Source organism: Ostrea edulis, chromosome 8, assembly GCF_947568905.1.
Source record: "Ostrea edulis chromosome 8, xbOstEdul1.1, whole genome shotgun sequence".
In the NCBI taxonomy this organism is placed as follows: Eukaryota; Metazoa; Mollusca; class Bivalvia; order Ostreida; family Ostreidae; genus Ostrea; species Ostrea edulis.
This window is the reverse complement of record NC_079171.1, coordinates 8,451,062-8,466,130: the sequence shown is the minus strand read 5'-3', so window position 1 is coordinate 8,466,130 and position 15,069 is coordinate 8,451,062. Positions and strand designations below refer to the sequence as shown.

General features: G+C 36.3%; 1 protein-coding gene across 2 annotated transcripts; it reads right to left on the bottom strand.

The window, feature by feature from the left end:
• Positions 1–3,945: 3,945 nt before the first annotated feature.
• Positions 3,946–14,989, bottom strand: LOC125672843 (signal recognition particle 19 kDa protein-like). 2 transcript variants are annotated; one of them, XM_048909059.2, is made up of 5 exons: positions 14,855–14,989; positions 9,253–9,328; positions 8,777–8,848; positions 6,385–6,496; positions 3,946–4,840 (listed from the first exon to the last, which is right to left on the bottom strand). In XM_048909059.2, exons 1-5 carry the CDS (start codon positions 14,920–14,922, stop codon positions 4,707–4,709), a joined length of 462 nt encoding a protein of 153 aa, XP_048765016.2. In that variant the 5' UTR covers positions 14,923–14,989; the 3' UTR covers positions 3,946–4,706. The 2 variants fall into 2 exon arrangements, with proteins under 2 accessions (XP_048765016.2, XP_056004083.1); XM_056148108.1 differs by having other exon boundaries at positions 14,366–14,961.
• Between the last annotated feature and the right edge of the window lie 80 nt (positions 14,990–15,069).

Below are 15,069 nucleotides of genomic sequence, written 5' to 3'. Positions count from 1 at the left end.
CAGATGGAAAGCTATGAGGAACATAAGTAGGCCTAATCTGATTTTAAGGGGGGGGGGGGGTTAAGGTTTAAATTCGATTTATATACAGGCTAATTTAATACAGTGATACGCTGATGACAGTTGTATATGGTATTCCAAGATTAGAAATGCTAAATTTAGACGCAAACGCAGTTTTCAGAATTTCGGAACTTCCTAAAAATGTACATACCAAGGGCGGATCCAGGAATTGCAGTTATAGAGGCGCAAGTTAATGAGGCAGGGGGGTCTGGTGGTCACGTTGGTGGAGACGAAGGGTGTGAAGCCCCCGGGAGCTCTTGGAATTTACAGATTTTTTAACACTTAAAATTATCTCTTATCTAGTCATTTGAACTATTTTCTGTCATTTTAAATGAGATTAAATTAAAAGAAAATGACGCAAATTTTAAAGAGACACTACAGCTCATTTTCCACATTTTAATAAAGTGTTTTTAAAACCATGTATTGATAAAATGATAAATTTCATATCGATGCTGACAATTTTGAACAATTGGGATGCATCAATTTACTCTCAAATGCGCTTTGAAGATCGTTCGGAATTCAAAGGTTTCTTCATGCTGACTCGGACTTTTGAATGCTTATTTACATCACGTGGTTTTGAATGACAGCAAAGGTGTTCTGAAGGAAATTATTTAAATTCCCCTTCAAGGGGTCCACACTCACCTTTCAAGTATAAGATCATTCCCTGCTCCTTATAATAAGTAATTATAAATCATTATTTCAACAGAAACCTTCCATGTTCCCACTGACCGATGTTTTTACAACTAACACGTGTCGTGTTCAGATAAAAATAACACTTACTTTTAAACGTGGTGTCTTCGCAGCTAGTCTCAATGGCAGATTTAGGGGGCCAGGATCCCCCTCCCTTTTTACCCCACAGATTGTGAATGGAAATCCAAATTTTGCACCAGAATGGCCGATTACTTTGGCTAATCTTTGACTTTCACACCCCTCTTCGGATATCCTAGATCCGCCACTGAGTTACATGTGTTTCTCCGAGCTCTTTGTTTTCCAACGGTCAAACTGATACCAAGGTAAATTTTATTTCACGTATGAGTTTTATCTCATTCTAATTTTACCTCTTTTCTCACAGAATCTGTCAAAATTCTAGATCTATCAACTACACTTTCTCTCTCTGGACGACATGCTGCTCTGTTTACTGTCTATGCGCATGCGTCTGAAGACTGAAAGGAGGAGACTCGATATTTTGTGTATAGGCCATCAAAAAGTATTAATTTTAACGTTAAAACGATAATTTTTAACTTTAGATAAGTGTTATTTTCGCAAAGTTCATACTTTCAACAATGCAACAAAAATTGAGAAAGCGCTGGGAAAATTGTCATTTCATGATTTTTGCGCAAAATGAGCTGTAGTGTCTCTTTAAGGGTTTTGAAAAAAAAAATGTACGTTCTCCCAATAAAAGTAATTCAATAAATCAAAAGATTTTGTCATTTATTTCGCCAAGACTGGAAGAAATTATTGCTTCTTTTATCGTTTACATTTTTTTTTATAAACAAGATACCCTTAAATTTGAAAATTTAAGGAGGGGGGGGGGCGCCTTAAGTCCACCACTGTATACATACATGTAAGACTTAGAAAAAGTGGTTCATCTAATGCCTCGTATAAGCATTTTGTATAAAGCATGATTTCACCATCGGAAAAGTAAAACAAGCTCTTAATTATATTACAGGAATGAAGAAAATGAAAACGGAACTTACTGGGATTCGAACCCGGGTCCCTGGAATTCTCTTGAGGACATCAACCCAGGATATTTATTCCTTGACAGACATTTTCACCAGTCAGTTCCAGTGGCTGATCTACGGCACCAAATATAACGGAAAAGGATAAAATGCAACGGACCATACAGCGATTCGAACCTGGACTCCCTGAATCTCTAATCAGGTGTTCTACCAACTACCGGTGTTCGAATTCGGCTGACCGCTTACATTCCTCCCTCCCTAAATTGCCTTCATCCTCAGACACACAACCCAGATTCTTTTCGCCCCTGGCAGGACAACATGCTTTGCAGGGGTGGTCACGGTACAAACTGTAATATATATATAGGAGAGAGAACCTCTGTGGCTGGACCGGGAATCAAACCCGGGCCCCCTGCATTACTAGTCAGGTGCTCTAACCACTGAATTACATAGGCCGATATCCATGACCCGTATAGTCCCAATTACTATATTCCTCCCTCTTTTAATTTGTCAAGTTGTAAAAAAGATATATATAATATTATATATATCAGACAAATACATATCAAAGGAAATTGAAATAAAATGACCAAATTTAAGAAATATTGCTATTTATTTTAGATTTCAGTCGAACCAGATAAAAAGAAGGCTTTAATATGGGTCACATCCATATTTAAGGATCCCCCTATATATTTGCATGTAAAGCTTAAATCACCATCAGCTATTGTGATCCCACTTAACTTCCGGTGCCATGATTTTAACCAACTAGAATCTACACTATGTCAGAGAGCTTCCATGTTCTTGCCCAGTGGTTCTGGAGAAGATTTATATGTAGATTTTATCTACATATCTGCGGGCAAAAATTTGATCCCCTATTATGGCCTCACCCTAAGTCCGGGGGTTATGATTTAAACACACTTGAATTTGCACTGTGTCAGGAATCAGTAACGTAAATTTGAACTTGCCTGACCCAATGGCTCTTGAGAAAACTTTTAAATGACCCCATCCCATTTTTATGATTATCTCCCCTTTGAAATGGGCATGGACTTTCATTTCAACACAATAGGGTTTCCCTTCACACAATGATGCTTTGTACCAAATTTCATTGAAATTGGCTTGCTAGTTCTAGAGAAGAATAAAATTTGTAAGTGTATCTTCATTATCTCTCCTTAGAGAAGGGCATTGCTCCTCATTTCAACCAACTTGAATCCCCTTCACCAAAGGGTGCTTTGTGTTAAGTTTAGTTTAATTTGGCTAGGTGATTTGGAAGAAAATGAAAATGTGAAAAGATTACAACACCAGGCAACGAAAAGTTTTGATCAGAAAAGCTCACATAACCTTTTACCTCAGATGAGCTAAAAATACCAATTCCGATCAAAATTGATAGAATTTACTAAAATAATCAACTTATTGCTAATTTTATGCACTTTCATGAAGATATTTTAATAAATTCATTTCAATTGTCAGTCATTTTATATCAAGGGCATGTAGTTTTCTGATTACCATATTCTTTATGACAACCTTTATAATAATTCCTATTGGAATTCGTTTAAATTTGAAAATCGGAATATTTCTAAATTATGCAAATTGTATTTCAATATTTGACGATGCATCTCGACACAAACTTTAACCTTGACCACAACTTCTTACCAAATCAAAGTAAGTTCATGATATCGATTTTGAATCCATTTGATTTTTCAGAGGTTTAGAATATGTGAAACTTTGTGCATGTCCCCCTAATCATCCCTAGCCTCATGGCAACCTCTGTAACTTTACATGTGCCCTTTCTGGCCTGTCTTAGCCTTGCGACAACCTTTTTGGCTTTTGACCACTTGTCAAACATACATAAAAACTTCGCTAATATGGACGCCTTAGGTCCAGGCAAATTTGTCCAGATAAATAAATCTTTTAATCTATTACAGATAAACAGATCAGGTGTCACAAACTAATCCCAATAAGAATATCCTCCTCAAACTGATGCATGAAAAGGTGAAGTTAATGAACTGATCAATCTCATAACTACTATAAGCAATACAAAATACAGAGTTGGACAAACACGGACCCTTGGATAAACCAGAGGTGGGATCACGTACCTAGGATGAGTAAGCATCCCCTGTCTCACCTTATTATTATTGATTATTATCTTATTTGTCAATATCCAAATAAAAACAACCCAGCATCACACGTGTTGATATAGATAAACTGAAATAACCAATAAGACAACATATTTATTTTTCAAAACTTTGAATCGACCAGTAATTTTTACATTTATAATAAATTGGTATATTTGCTCTTTCACAATTATTCACTTCCGTTCCATGTTAACATCCCTACCTAGCTTTCACACAACAAAAACAGTACTACATCAACAATACACAATACAAATAAAGAATACATGTGTGAAATATCACTGACGACTTCTTAGTTTCATGCATATCAGACAGTGATTGAGATATAAACCTTGTTTCAAACAGAAAACTATTACCATTGCAGACTCCGAACATACAAACTAGCAGTTTTTATATGAATTAATGTTTTATCCTGTCTGAAATTGAGAGGCAGTACCTTAACATTAGTTCTTGAGTTCCCTCACTTTGTACATATACATATATAACTGTCAATAATACACAAACAAACATTGACATCATGTATTATATATAACATCAAATTATCCCTGTGGTGTGAAGACAGAAGTTATATTGACATAATGTATTATATATAACATCAAATTATTCCTAGGACGTGCAAACAGAAAGAAATGACAAACTGTAATGTTTTAGAATATAATGTAGAAAGGAAAATGTCACTATGTCGTGTCGCACATGATGGATTATTCAAATTATCATCACACATCAGTCTATTCCAGTCAGTATGATGTCCACTCACACCAGCCATTGTCATCCAAATACTTCTTCTCTGTGTATCGCTGTTTATCTCCCCTTTATATCCCTGGTTATTTCCCCTTTATATCCCTGATTATTTCCCCTTGCGTCCTTTCTTTGACTTTGCGGATGTCTGCTGTTGAGCTGGGGCAGGCTGGGAAGATGCACCTTGAATCCGCGATTTTAATTTTGGAATTTTCTCACATATAACTTCCAGAACCGCTTTCCCTGCAAAAAAAAGTTTTGTTTCAACCAATCGATATTCTTTATGATTCTACATTAAACAAGAGGCCCACAGGCCTTAACGGTCACTTGAGTACTATAAAAAAGTACATGATTCACTACTCGAAAAGACTACATTTGTATTTATGAAATCTAGGAAAAATTCCTGTTCTGAATATCTAAGCTAAATTAGAACAGTTTGCTGGAACAGTATAAAACAAGATGTGTTTTAAAACTTCAATGCCCTCAAAAGTGCATACACTAATGAAAGGTTTTACATAATATAATATGTGTATTAACATTAAAAGATATGACTTATTTGGTCGCATCTAAGATCAGTGTAAACCCTGGGGTTGTAAAATTCACCATTTTTTGTACATCCTTTTTTGCTATTCCTTAGTATACATTTAGATTTTATACAGTATCAGCAAACTTAAATAGGTCCTTCCAATCACTATTATAATTTTGACACCACCCTTAAACCAAACCCTTACCCCTAGGATCATGGAATTTGCAATTTTTGTAAAGAAATACCTACTCTTTCTAAATATCCATTTAGTTTCAATTAGTGTTAATAGCACTAAAGAAGATGTTTAAATGTTTTACACATAAATACTATATACTAAGTTTGGCCCCACACTGGGGTCAAAACTCCTACCCTGGGGATCATGAAATTTACAATTTTGGTAGAGACCATCCTGCTTTACATCACTATGCATTTACTTTGTCTTACACATGTGCAATTCTAGGAAAAAGACTTGTATAAATTGGTCAATTTTTGGTAGTTTTTGCCCTGTCTCTAAGGCCTCAGGGGTCCAAGAGTCCTGAAATTAAAAATTGATGTTCCCCTTGTTCTTTAGATTTGAAAAGAATGGGAATAATAGTTATCAAGAAGAAGTTAGAAATGCCCAAGTGTTAACGCACGACGGACGACGCACAAAGGCGGAGGACAACCAATGTATAAGAGTATTCTGAGGTGCGAGTGGGACAGACAAATCCAGTACGGGATCAGTAACTCGATATCCTCTGACAAATCCAGTACGGGATCAGTAACTCGATATCCTCTGACAAATCCAGTACGGGATCAGTAACTCGATATCCTCTGACAAATCCAGTACGGGATCAGTAACTCGATATCCTCCGACAAATTCAGTACAGGATCAGTAAGTCGATATCCTCTGACAAATTCAGTACGGGATCAGTAACTCGATATATTCTTACATTTCCGGGTCATTGCTACCTCCTTGGAGCAATAATTTTAACCGTTTTTCATCTAGGAAATGGTAACTTTTACTTTCAAAGCCTGGAGTTTAGAAACAATGACTGCCTACGATAATATTGTAAGTTTAAGGCAGCACAGGATCGAGAATCAAATTGGGACCACCTCCCCCCCCCCCCCCCCCTTCCTTGTTGTACAGCGAACACCCAAACCTATTGTGACTGGTCTGAGAAAACATGATCAATTTTCATTGCAGGAGCAAAGCTTAATGGGAGTAGAAACTTCATTTTCTAGTTTGGCGTATACAAGGAATGCTTTGTAGAGTTCTTACTTGTTTTGAATTCTGGCATAACATATCCATCATTTTCATCTCTAAGCTGCACTCGGATACGACCTCGGACTTTTGGGTCTCTGTGATCTAGTTCTCTAGGATATACTTTATTCTGAAAAATTCAATGACAATACTAGAAATGGTTCCCATAACAATGCACAACAAGAGGCCCACAGGCCTTATCAGTCACCTGAGTATTACTTAAATGTATCAGAAGCCCACAGGCCTTATCAGTCACCTGAGTATTACTTAAATGTATCACAAGTCAGAGGCCTTATCAGTCACCTGAGTATTACTTAAATGTATCACAAGTCACAGGCCTTATCAGTCACCTGAGTATTAGTTAAATGTGTCACAAGCCCACAGTCCTTATCAGTCACCTGAGTATTAGCTAAATGTGTGGTAGTTTCGGTTTAACTTTCACTTTTATTTATGAATTTTGTTCCCGATGTGACCACTTTATCTTTCGGCCAAGAACTTTAATGACAATTTCTTTTGCTCAAATTACTATATAAGGGCATGCAGCTAACAATTCGTCGACACGAGAGAGTTGGCCGTGCTAGCTACACTTCTCCTCCCAATCTTCCTATACTGGAATCACATCTAGTGCTAGCTACACTTCTCCTCCCAATCTTTCTATACTGGAATCACATCTAGTGCTAGCTACACTTCTCCTCCCAATCTTCCTATACTGGAATCACGTCTAGTGCTAGCTACACTTCTCCTCCCAATCTTCCTATACTGGAATCACGTCTAGTTTATCCATTTTGTCGTTACACTTTCAGTTTGCCACATTTAACTTCACTAAATTATAAGATTACCTCTGGGTTGGGATAATTTCTTGATAGTTTATAGGCTAAGTTGTAGGCTTTAGGAGTGTCTGTTTGTTATATTCATACTGGTAATAAATTCCCAAAGTGTTGTCAATCTTATTTTTATTTCTATCAAGTTCATAGTGTAGCTGGGTCTTTTCTAAGTCGCCACTATGAAATGAAATAAAACAAGCACAGCACGCAGTACAGAGTATACAAACGCAAGACCTGCTACAAAAGTATCATTAGCCCCTTACCTCACTGTAAATACACCAATGTCAATACACAAACCAGTATCAATTTATAAGGCAGTGATTCAGATTGGCGTTGGCCATTGGCAAATGGCCGATAAGTATTCAAAGTGGCTTACTAAAATTCATCAGAAAAGCCCAAATGGCCTATGAAATTTTTTTTTTGGTCAGTATGGCCGATCGTTTTTAGTGGCTGCCGGCCACGGGAAAATAACCGCTCTCCATCTTGGTTCGTCATAAAAAGGACAAGTACTCAATCGATCATTTGTATAGATAATTTTGATTGGTTTTCGTAAAACTTCATCCAATTAAAATTACTTTGAGAGAAAAAGTGATAAACTGGTACCCCTGTTTATCTCGATTCTCATTGTGTATGACACCAATCCGCGGGGAACCAGTTTAGGGGAAAATGGATCCGATTGAAGAAAAGAGTCTGGTTTGATGAACAAACCCAATTAAGATTTTCCAGTTGTGATAGTTCAGTGCTTCGTAACAGGGAGGCAGTGAGATCGAGCCCACTCATGGACGTGTCAAACCTAAGATGTATAGTGTACATAGGTAGTGATTGCTCCTTCAACAAACACTCTGCATTTACTAGATTTAGAAGTGAGAATCACGGGTCTTTCCGATATTTCCTTAAAAGCAGAGGTCCCGAGTCACGGTGGGCATTGGCACATTAAAAAACGCTCACTGCTATGGTCCTAAAGTTTTCATAGAGTTAGGCTAAAATGGCATATACTTTTTGGATCATTTAGGCCCTCTGTCCTATCAATCTGAATCACTGTAAGGCCCCTTACCTCAATGTATATACACAAACCTGTATCAGTTTATAAGGCCCCTTACCTCAATGTAAACACACAAACCTGTATCAGTTTACAGTCAATGATATTAAGATTTGCAAACCACAAGCCATTTGGGCAACCATTTTCAGGAAATCCACATGCCCGAACTCAACTTCACTTGCCCAAGAAAAAAATGTACAAAAAACCCCTAAAAAAATGAAAGTCGTTGAAAATGAAAGTAAATTATATGCATGCGAAATCTGAATAATTTTCAAGACAAATCCGGAACAGACCGAGTTAATATGTGTAATTAATGGGATGAATGACTTTCTTTGGGGCGAGTTATTCTAATTCTATGACTTAATGAGCATGCGCGTAATATTTATTTACTACCGATTGTCAAATTAACACTCCGATGGGTAATTTTTTTTTACAAGCCAGTCGGACTTGTTGCCAAGTGGATTTTAGAAGTCCGACAGGAAAATCACTGGCCGCGGGCATTCGGACTACCGCTAATTTCGCAGACTGAGTTTATAAGGCCCCTTACCTCAATGCCGATACTGAAACCTGAGGCTATCAACACATCCTTGATTTCATTGTATGTCGGATTGTCAACACACTGCAAAACAAAAATTCAGCAATAACTAAAATCAAAAAGATGAATCTTACATTAATTTCAAATGAGCATGATGATCTCACTAATTGTAAGATTGCCATTGGTTTTAACATGTTTAAATGAATTGTAATTATTTTCCAATGTGGAGGCTATAAACACTATACAAAACAAATGACGTGGCCATCACCAGGTCAATATTAATTCGAGAAATTATCTCTGACTTTCTAATACCACCATTTATCATAATGTGACTTGCTGGGGAGATTAAGGAGGAACTCCATATTGGAAAATGGGGAATGTCATCGACACACTTTATTATAACGCTGCAAGTAAATTACTAGTACCGTCATATTCTTATTCTAGTAACGCCGTGAGCAATACTGCTTAGTAAGATACAGTGAACACACCTTGTCTTTGGGGAGCCTTCTTCCCTCTGTCACCGTTTTACGGCTGTTCATGTAAGCTGGGTATATGCATATCCACCTAAAAATATTAGAGAAAATAAAATTTTCTGGATTTTTAACACAAGCTGTACAAATTGACACCTGAGCAGTCGAAGCAGGTAGGGACAGATGAGGTTCTATGACGATTTTGGTGATGCAGCAAGTGTGTGCATGGACTCAGGACTCTGTCTATAGCATAAACCGCGTAAAGGACTACTTTATAACAAGACACCGCATAAAGGACTACTTTATAACAAGACACCGCGTAAAGGACTACTTTATAACAAGATACCGCGTAAAGGACTACTTTATAACAAGACACTGCGTAAAGGACTACTTTATAACAAGACACCGCGTAAAGGACTACTTTATAACAAGACACCGCATAAAGGACTACTTTATAACAAGATACCGCGTAAAGGACTACTTTATAACAAGACACCGTGTAAAGGACTACTTTATAACAAGACACCGTGTAAAGGACTACTTTATAACAAGACACCACATAAAGGACTACTTTATAACAAGACACCGTGTAAAGAACTACATAACAAGACACCGCGTAAAGGACTACTTTATAACAAGACACCACATAAAGGACTACTTTATAACAAGACACCACATAAAGGACTACTTTATAACAAGACACCGTGTAAAGGACTACTTTATAACAAGACACCGTGTAAAGAACTACATAACAAGACACCGTGTAAAGGACTACTTTATAACAAGACACCACATAAAGGACTACTTTATAACAAGACACCACGTAAAGGAATACTTTATAACAAGTCACCGCATAAGGGACTACTTTATAACAAGACACCGTGTAAAGAACTACATAACAAGACACCGCGTAAAGGACTACTTTATAACAAGACACCGTGTAAAGGACTACTTTATAACAAGACACCGTGTAAAGGACTACTTTATAACAAGACACCACATAAAGGACTACTTTATAACAAGACACCGTGTAAAGAACTACATAACAAGACACCGCGTAAAGGACTACTTTATAACAAGACACCGCATAAGGGACTACTTTATAACAAGACACCGCGTAAAGGACTACATAACAAGACACCACATAAAGGACTACTTTATAACAAGACACCGCATAAGGGACTACTTTATAACAAGACACCACATAAAGGACTACTTTATAACAAGACACCGTGTAAAGGACTACTTTATAACAAGTCACCGCATAAGGGACTACTTTATAACAAGACACCGTGTAAAGAACTACATAACAAGACACCGCGTAAAGGACTACTTTATAACAAGACACCGTGTAAAGGACTACTTTATAACAAGACACCGTGTAAAGGACTACTTTATAACAAGACACCACATAAAGGACTACTTTATAACAAGACACCGTGTAAAGAACTACATAACAAGACACCGCGTAAAGGACTACTTTATAACAAGACACCGCATAAGGGACTACTTTATAACAAGACACCGCGTAAAGGACTACATAACAAGACACCACATAAAGGACTACTTTATAACAAGACACCGCATAAGGGACTACTTTATAACAAGACACCGCGTAAAGGACTACTTTATAACAAGACACCGCGTAAAGGACTACTTTATAACAAGACACCGTGTAAAGGACTACTTTATAACAAGACACCGTGTAAAGAACTACATAACAAGACACCGTGTAAAGGACTACTTTATAACAAGACACCGTGTAAAGGACTACTTTATAACAAGACACCACATAAAGGACTACTTTATAACAAGACACCGTGTAAAGAACTACATAACAAGACACCGCGTAAAGGACTACTTTATAACAAGACACCGCATAAGGGACTACTTTATAACAAGACACCGCGTAAAGGACTACATAACAAGACACCACATAAAGGACTACTTTATAACAAGACACCGCATAAGGGACTACTTTATAACAAGACACCGCGTAAAGGACTACTTTATAACAAGACACCGCGTAAAGGACTACTTTATAACAAGACACCGTGTAAAGGACTACTTTATAACAAGATACCGCGTAAAGGACTACTTTATAACAAGACACCGTGTAAAGGACTACTTTATAACAAGACACCGCGTAAAGGACTACTTTATAACAAGACACCACATAAAGGACTACTTTATAACAAGACACCGTGTAAAGAACTACATAACAAGACACCGCGTAAAGGACTACTTTATAACAAGACGCCGCGTAAAGGACTACTTTATAACAAGACACCGTGTAAAGAACTACAAAACAAGACACCGCGTAAACGACTACTTTATAACAAGACACCGCGTAAAGGACTACATAACAAGACACCACATAAAGGACTACTTTATAACAAGACACCGTGTAAAGGACTACTTTATAACAAGACACCGCGTAAAGGACTACATAACAAGACACCACATAAAGGACAACTTTATAACAAGACACTGCATAAGAGACTACTTTATAACAAGACACCACGTAAAGGACTACTTTATAACAAGACACCGCATAAAGGACTACTTTATAACAAGACACCGCGTAAAGGACTACTTTATAACAAGGCACCGCGTAAAGGACTACTTTATAACAAGACACTGCGTAAAGGACTACTTTATAACAAGACACCGTGTAAAGGACTACTTTATAACAAGATACCGCGTAAAGGACTACTTTATAACAAGACACCACATAAAGGACTACTTTATAACAAGGAAGTTTTTGTGAGTCACAGTGAGAATATGTGTGTGTAGAGGTAATCCCAGGGATTGTTTAGGGTCTGTAAGAGGGTTAAAATTTAGCCCCGTTCCCAATACTGAAAAGCAGTCATTTTTTTGTCAAAATGACACCTAAAAATTTCCGCCGGACGATGGACATTTTTTTCCCCGCAAAATAAAAGTTTTTTGTTTGGGGTTTGTTAAGAACTCATACCTTTAGATACTTTAGGATTTACCAATATTTACCTATGTCTAAAGGTTTAAGCTTGGAATCAATATTCTATAAATCTGTCAAATATGTGACAAAAAAGTCGCAGAAGTTTAACTACAATACTCTTATCCTAAAGATAATAAAATCAAGAAGCCTAAATCTTTATATTTCAAAACTTAATTAAGAAAGATCTTCAAGGAAGGAACCCATGTTAACTGGTGGAAAATCAAGAAGAGACTGGGTCAGTGAAAAAAAAATCCCTGGGAAATTCAAATGTTGAGCTATTTAAGAAATGAATCTCATTTCTGAAGATACATGGGGGTATGAATGACAACACACTAGCATACTTCATGAAGCACAAGTCTTAATTAATTTAGTTCTGCAGTACTAAACCAGAGCAATGCAACAACACTGTGTAGTAATTCAAGTAATAAATAGATTCATTGGTTGCTTGAATAGTTATTCAAATTCTAAAATATGACTGCCAAAAAATACATGACTCTGATGTGGTATTTGTAATTTATATATATTCAATCTGATCAAAAGGAATTGTATACTTATTATAATCATTGTAACAGTCTTTAGCAAAAAAAAAAAAGTGTTTAGAAGACGGTACTTCAACTAAATGCACGGAACGTACAGCTCATGAGTTTTTATGAATAAAAATATTTCACTGTGGTGCTTCACCGGTAGATAAGATAGATGAATTGTTTGGAAAGTATGAGAATTTTTTTTTGATAGGCAGAAAAATGAGACAAGATTTCTCACACAATATACCTTTGTTTGTGTGTTTTATTGCACTGTTACTGTCGACTGCATTACATTTCTCGCATTTAATTTTTATTTAAATGATTAAGCAGATAAAATACCTAAAATGTGTTGCAAGATGTAAAATACATTTTGATCATCCATATGCATGTCATTGTGTATCACAACATCTAAACAAGAAATCTCTGAAACGATTCACTGAAATGTAGATACTGTTCCAATATAAATGTTCGATTCATTGCCTTGATTTTAGGTTGGATACACTTATTACAACAGTAAAATAAAGGTTCTGCTTGTAATGATTATATTTACCTGCATGAGGGAAAAATAGCTTCAAATAACGTTCAGACTGTTGTTTGCCTTGAGTCTTATGAAAATAATAATGAACTTTATCAGTTTAAACTACACAGCCAACATGTATCTTACCATTTGGCAATTTGGAAACCATTTGCTTTTAAAATTATGAATGTGAATCTTGGTGATTAAATTTTTCTTCAATGTAATTATTGGTTTCTTCTGTAAATTGTATTGTATTGAAAGCATTGATTCGTGGCATAAGTACTGCAATATGTATCGTATCGTGAAGGAGGCGTATCGTAACGTCTCAGCCCTAAATTCTCAAAACTGTAACATCACATGCTCTACCATCCCCTCAAGTCTCAGTGGACACTTTTCTAGTTTCATATGAAAGCCAAGTCTTTAATATATGGATGTTACGAGGCGTTCAGCACCAGAGTAATTTCATGAATAAGATATAAAAGTTAGAAAATGTTCTATTTCTTATTTATCGTATTTCACTAAATATGATTATCAATGGCAGACAAATAGATGGGGACAGGTAGGAAATGCCAAATTTCACTTGCTCCACTGTAAATTAAGACATATAAATAAAATATTTGAAATTGTTTATCTTGTATTTTATCCAATCAGTGCATTCATCATGTTCATGTCTATTTCTGTTTGCTCATCGTAATAAAGCCATGACGATGTTTCCTCCCAGGATTTAAGATATCCGCAGGTTCTCTTCATTGCGTGCTTTGTAGATACTAGTAAATACATAACGTTATTATTACAGATCTTTTCCCTGACTAAATGTCACAAACTTGTCCATGTTTTAATTCTTCAACACATTGCACATTGACACTGCGTCCAATTAGATGCAGCACTTTGCAATCGATTTAACTTTCCTGTACACAATTAAAAGTGTTTGAGTGTCAGGGGTGTATGTATTTTTATTTAATCATTGGATGAATGCTGACATATTTTTAGTTTATCCACGATCAAAGCTGTCAGTGAATTTATTATATATTTACTATTTACTATCATTATCTTACATTTTTATTTTACTTTAAAAATTCACTTGTCCACGGAAAGTTCTACTTGTAATATTACCTGCCCGACTCTAAAACATCATTGATCCAGGCATCGGGCAGTGCTATTTGTCTACCACCGACTTGAGACATGCCAATGACCAATTTTCAAACACTGCTCATCTCACGGCCTTTCGGGCAGAGCTCTCCTTTTAGGTAACACCAGGGACCTATATTATATAGGTCTCTGGTAACACGAATGCTTAGAAAGAAAATATAATTAAACTAGCAAAAACTGAATAAAAATGTTTTTAAGTTGCACAAAAAAAAAAAAAAAGATGCGATATTAAAATGAGACTTGTGTTTTGGTTTTTGTTATCAGAATTCACAAAAAAAAAAAAAAATCTATAAACAACAATTTTAAATTCTAAAAAACAGTTTCCGAGTGTGTAAACAAACAGCTGTTTGTCCCAGTGTGTTTCACAAACAGAAAACGCCCTTTGATACATTCTTTTCATAGTATTTCCGCATGCACAGAATAGTTAAGGGTTACCTTGAGAATAAACCATACCTTTCTCTGTCCGTGTGTTTGAAATCAGGGTTCCAAGGACGAGCTTGCTGGGGCTGTTGTTGTGCCATGCTGTCAAATTCACCGACAATCTGTTATTGTGCGTCAGTGTCTCTCTATCTCTTTACATTCAGTATACACATACGTCTATAAAAGCGTTCAAGTGACCACATATCATGTAGTCTCAATCCAAAGTATATAAAGATGATAAATCATGC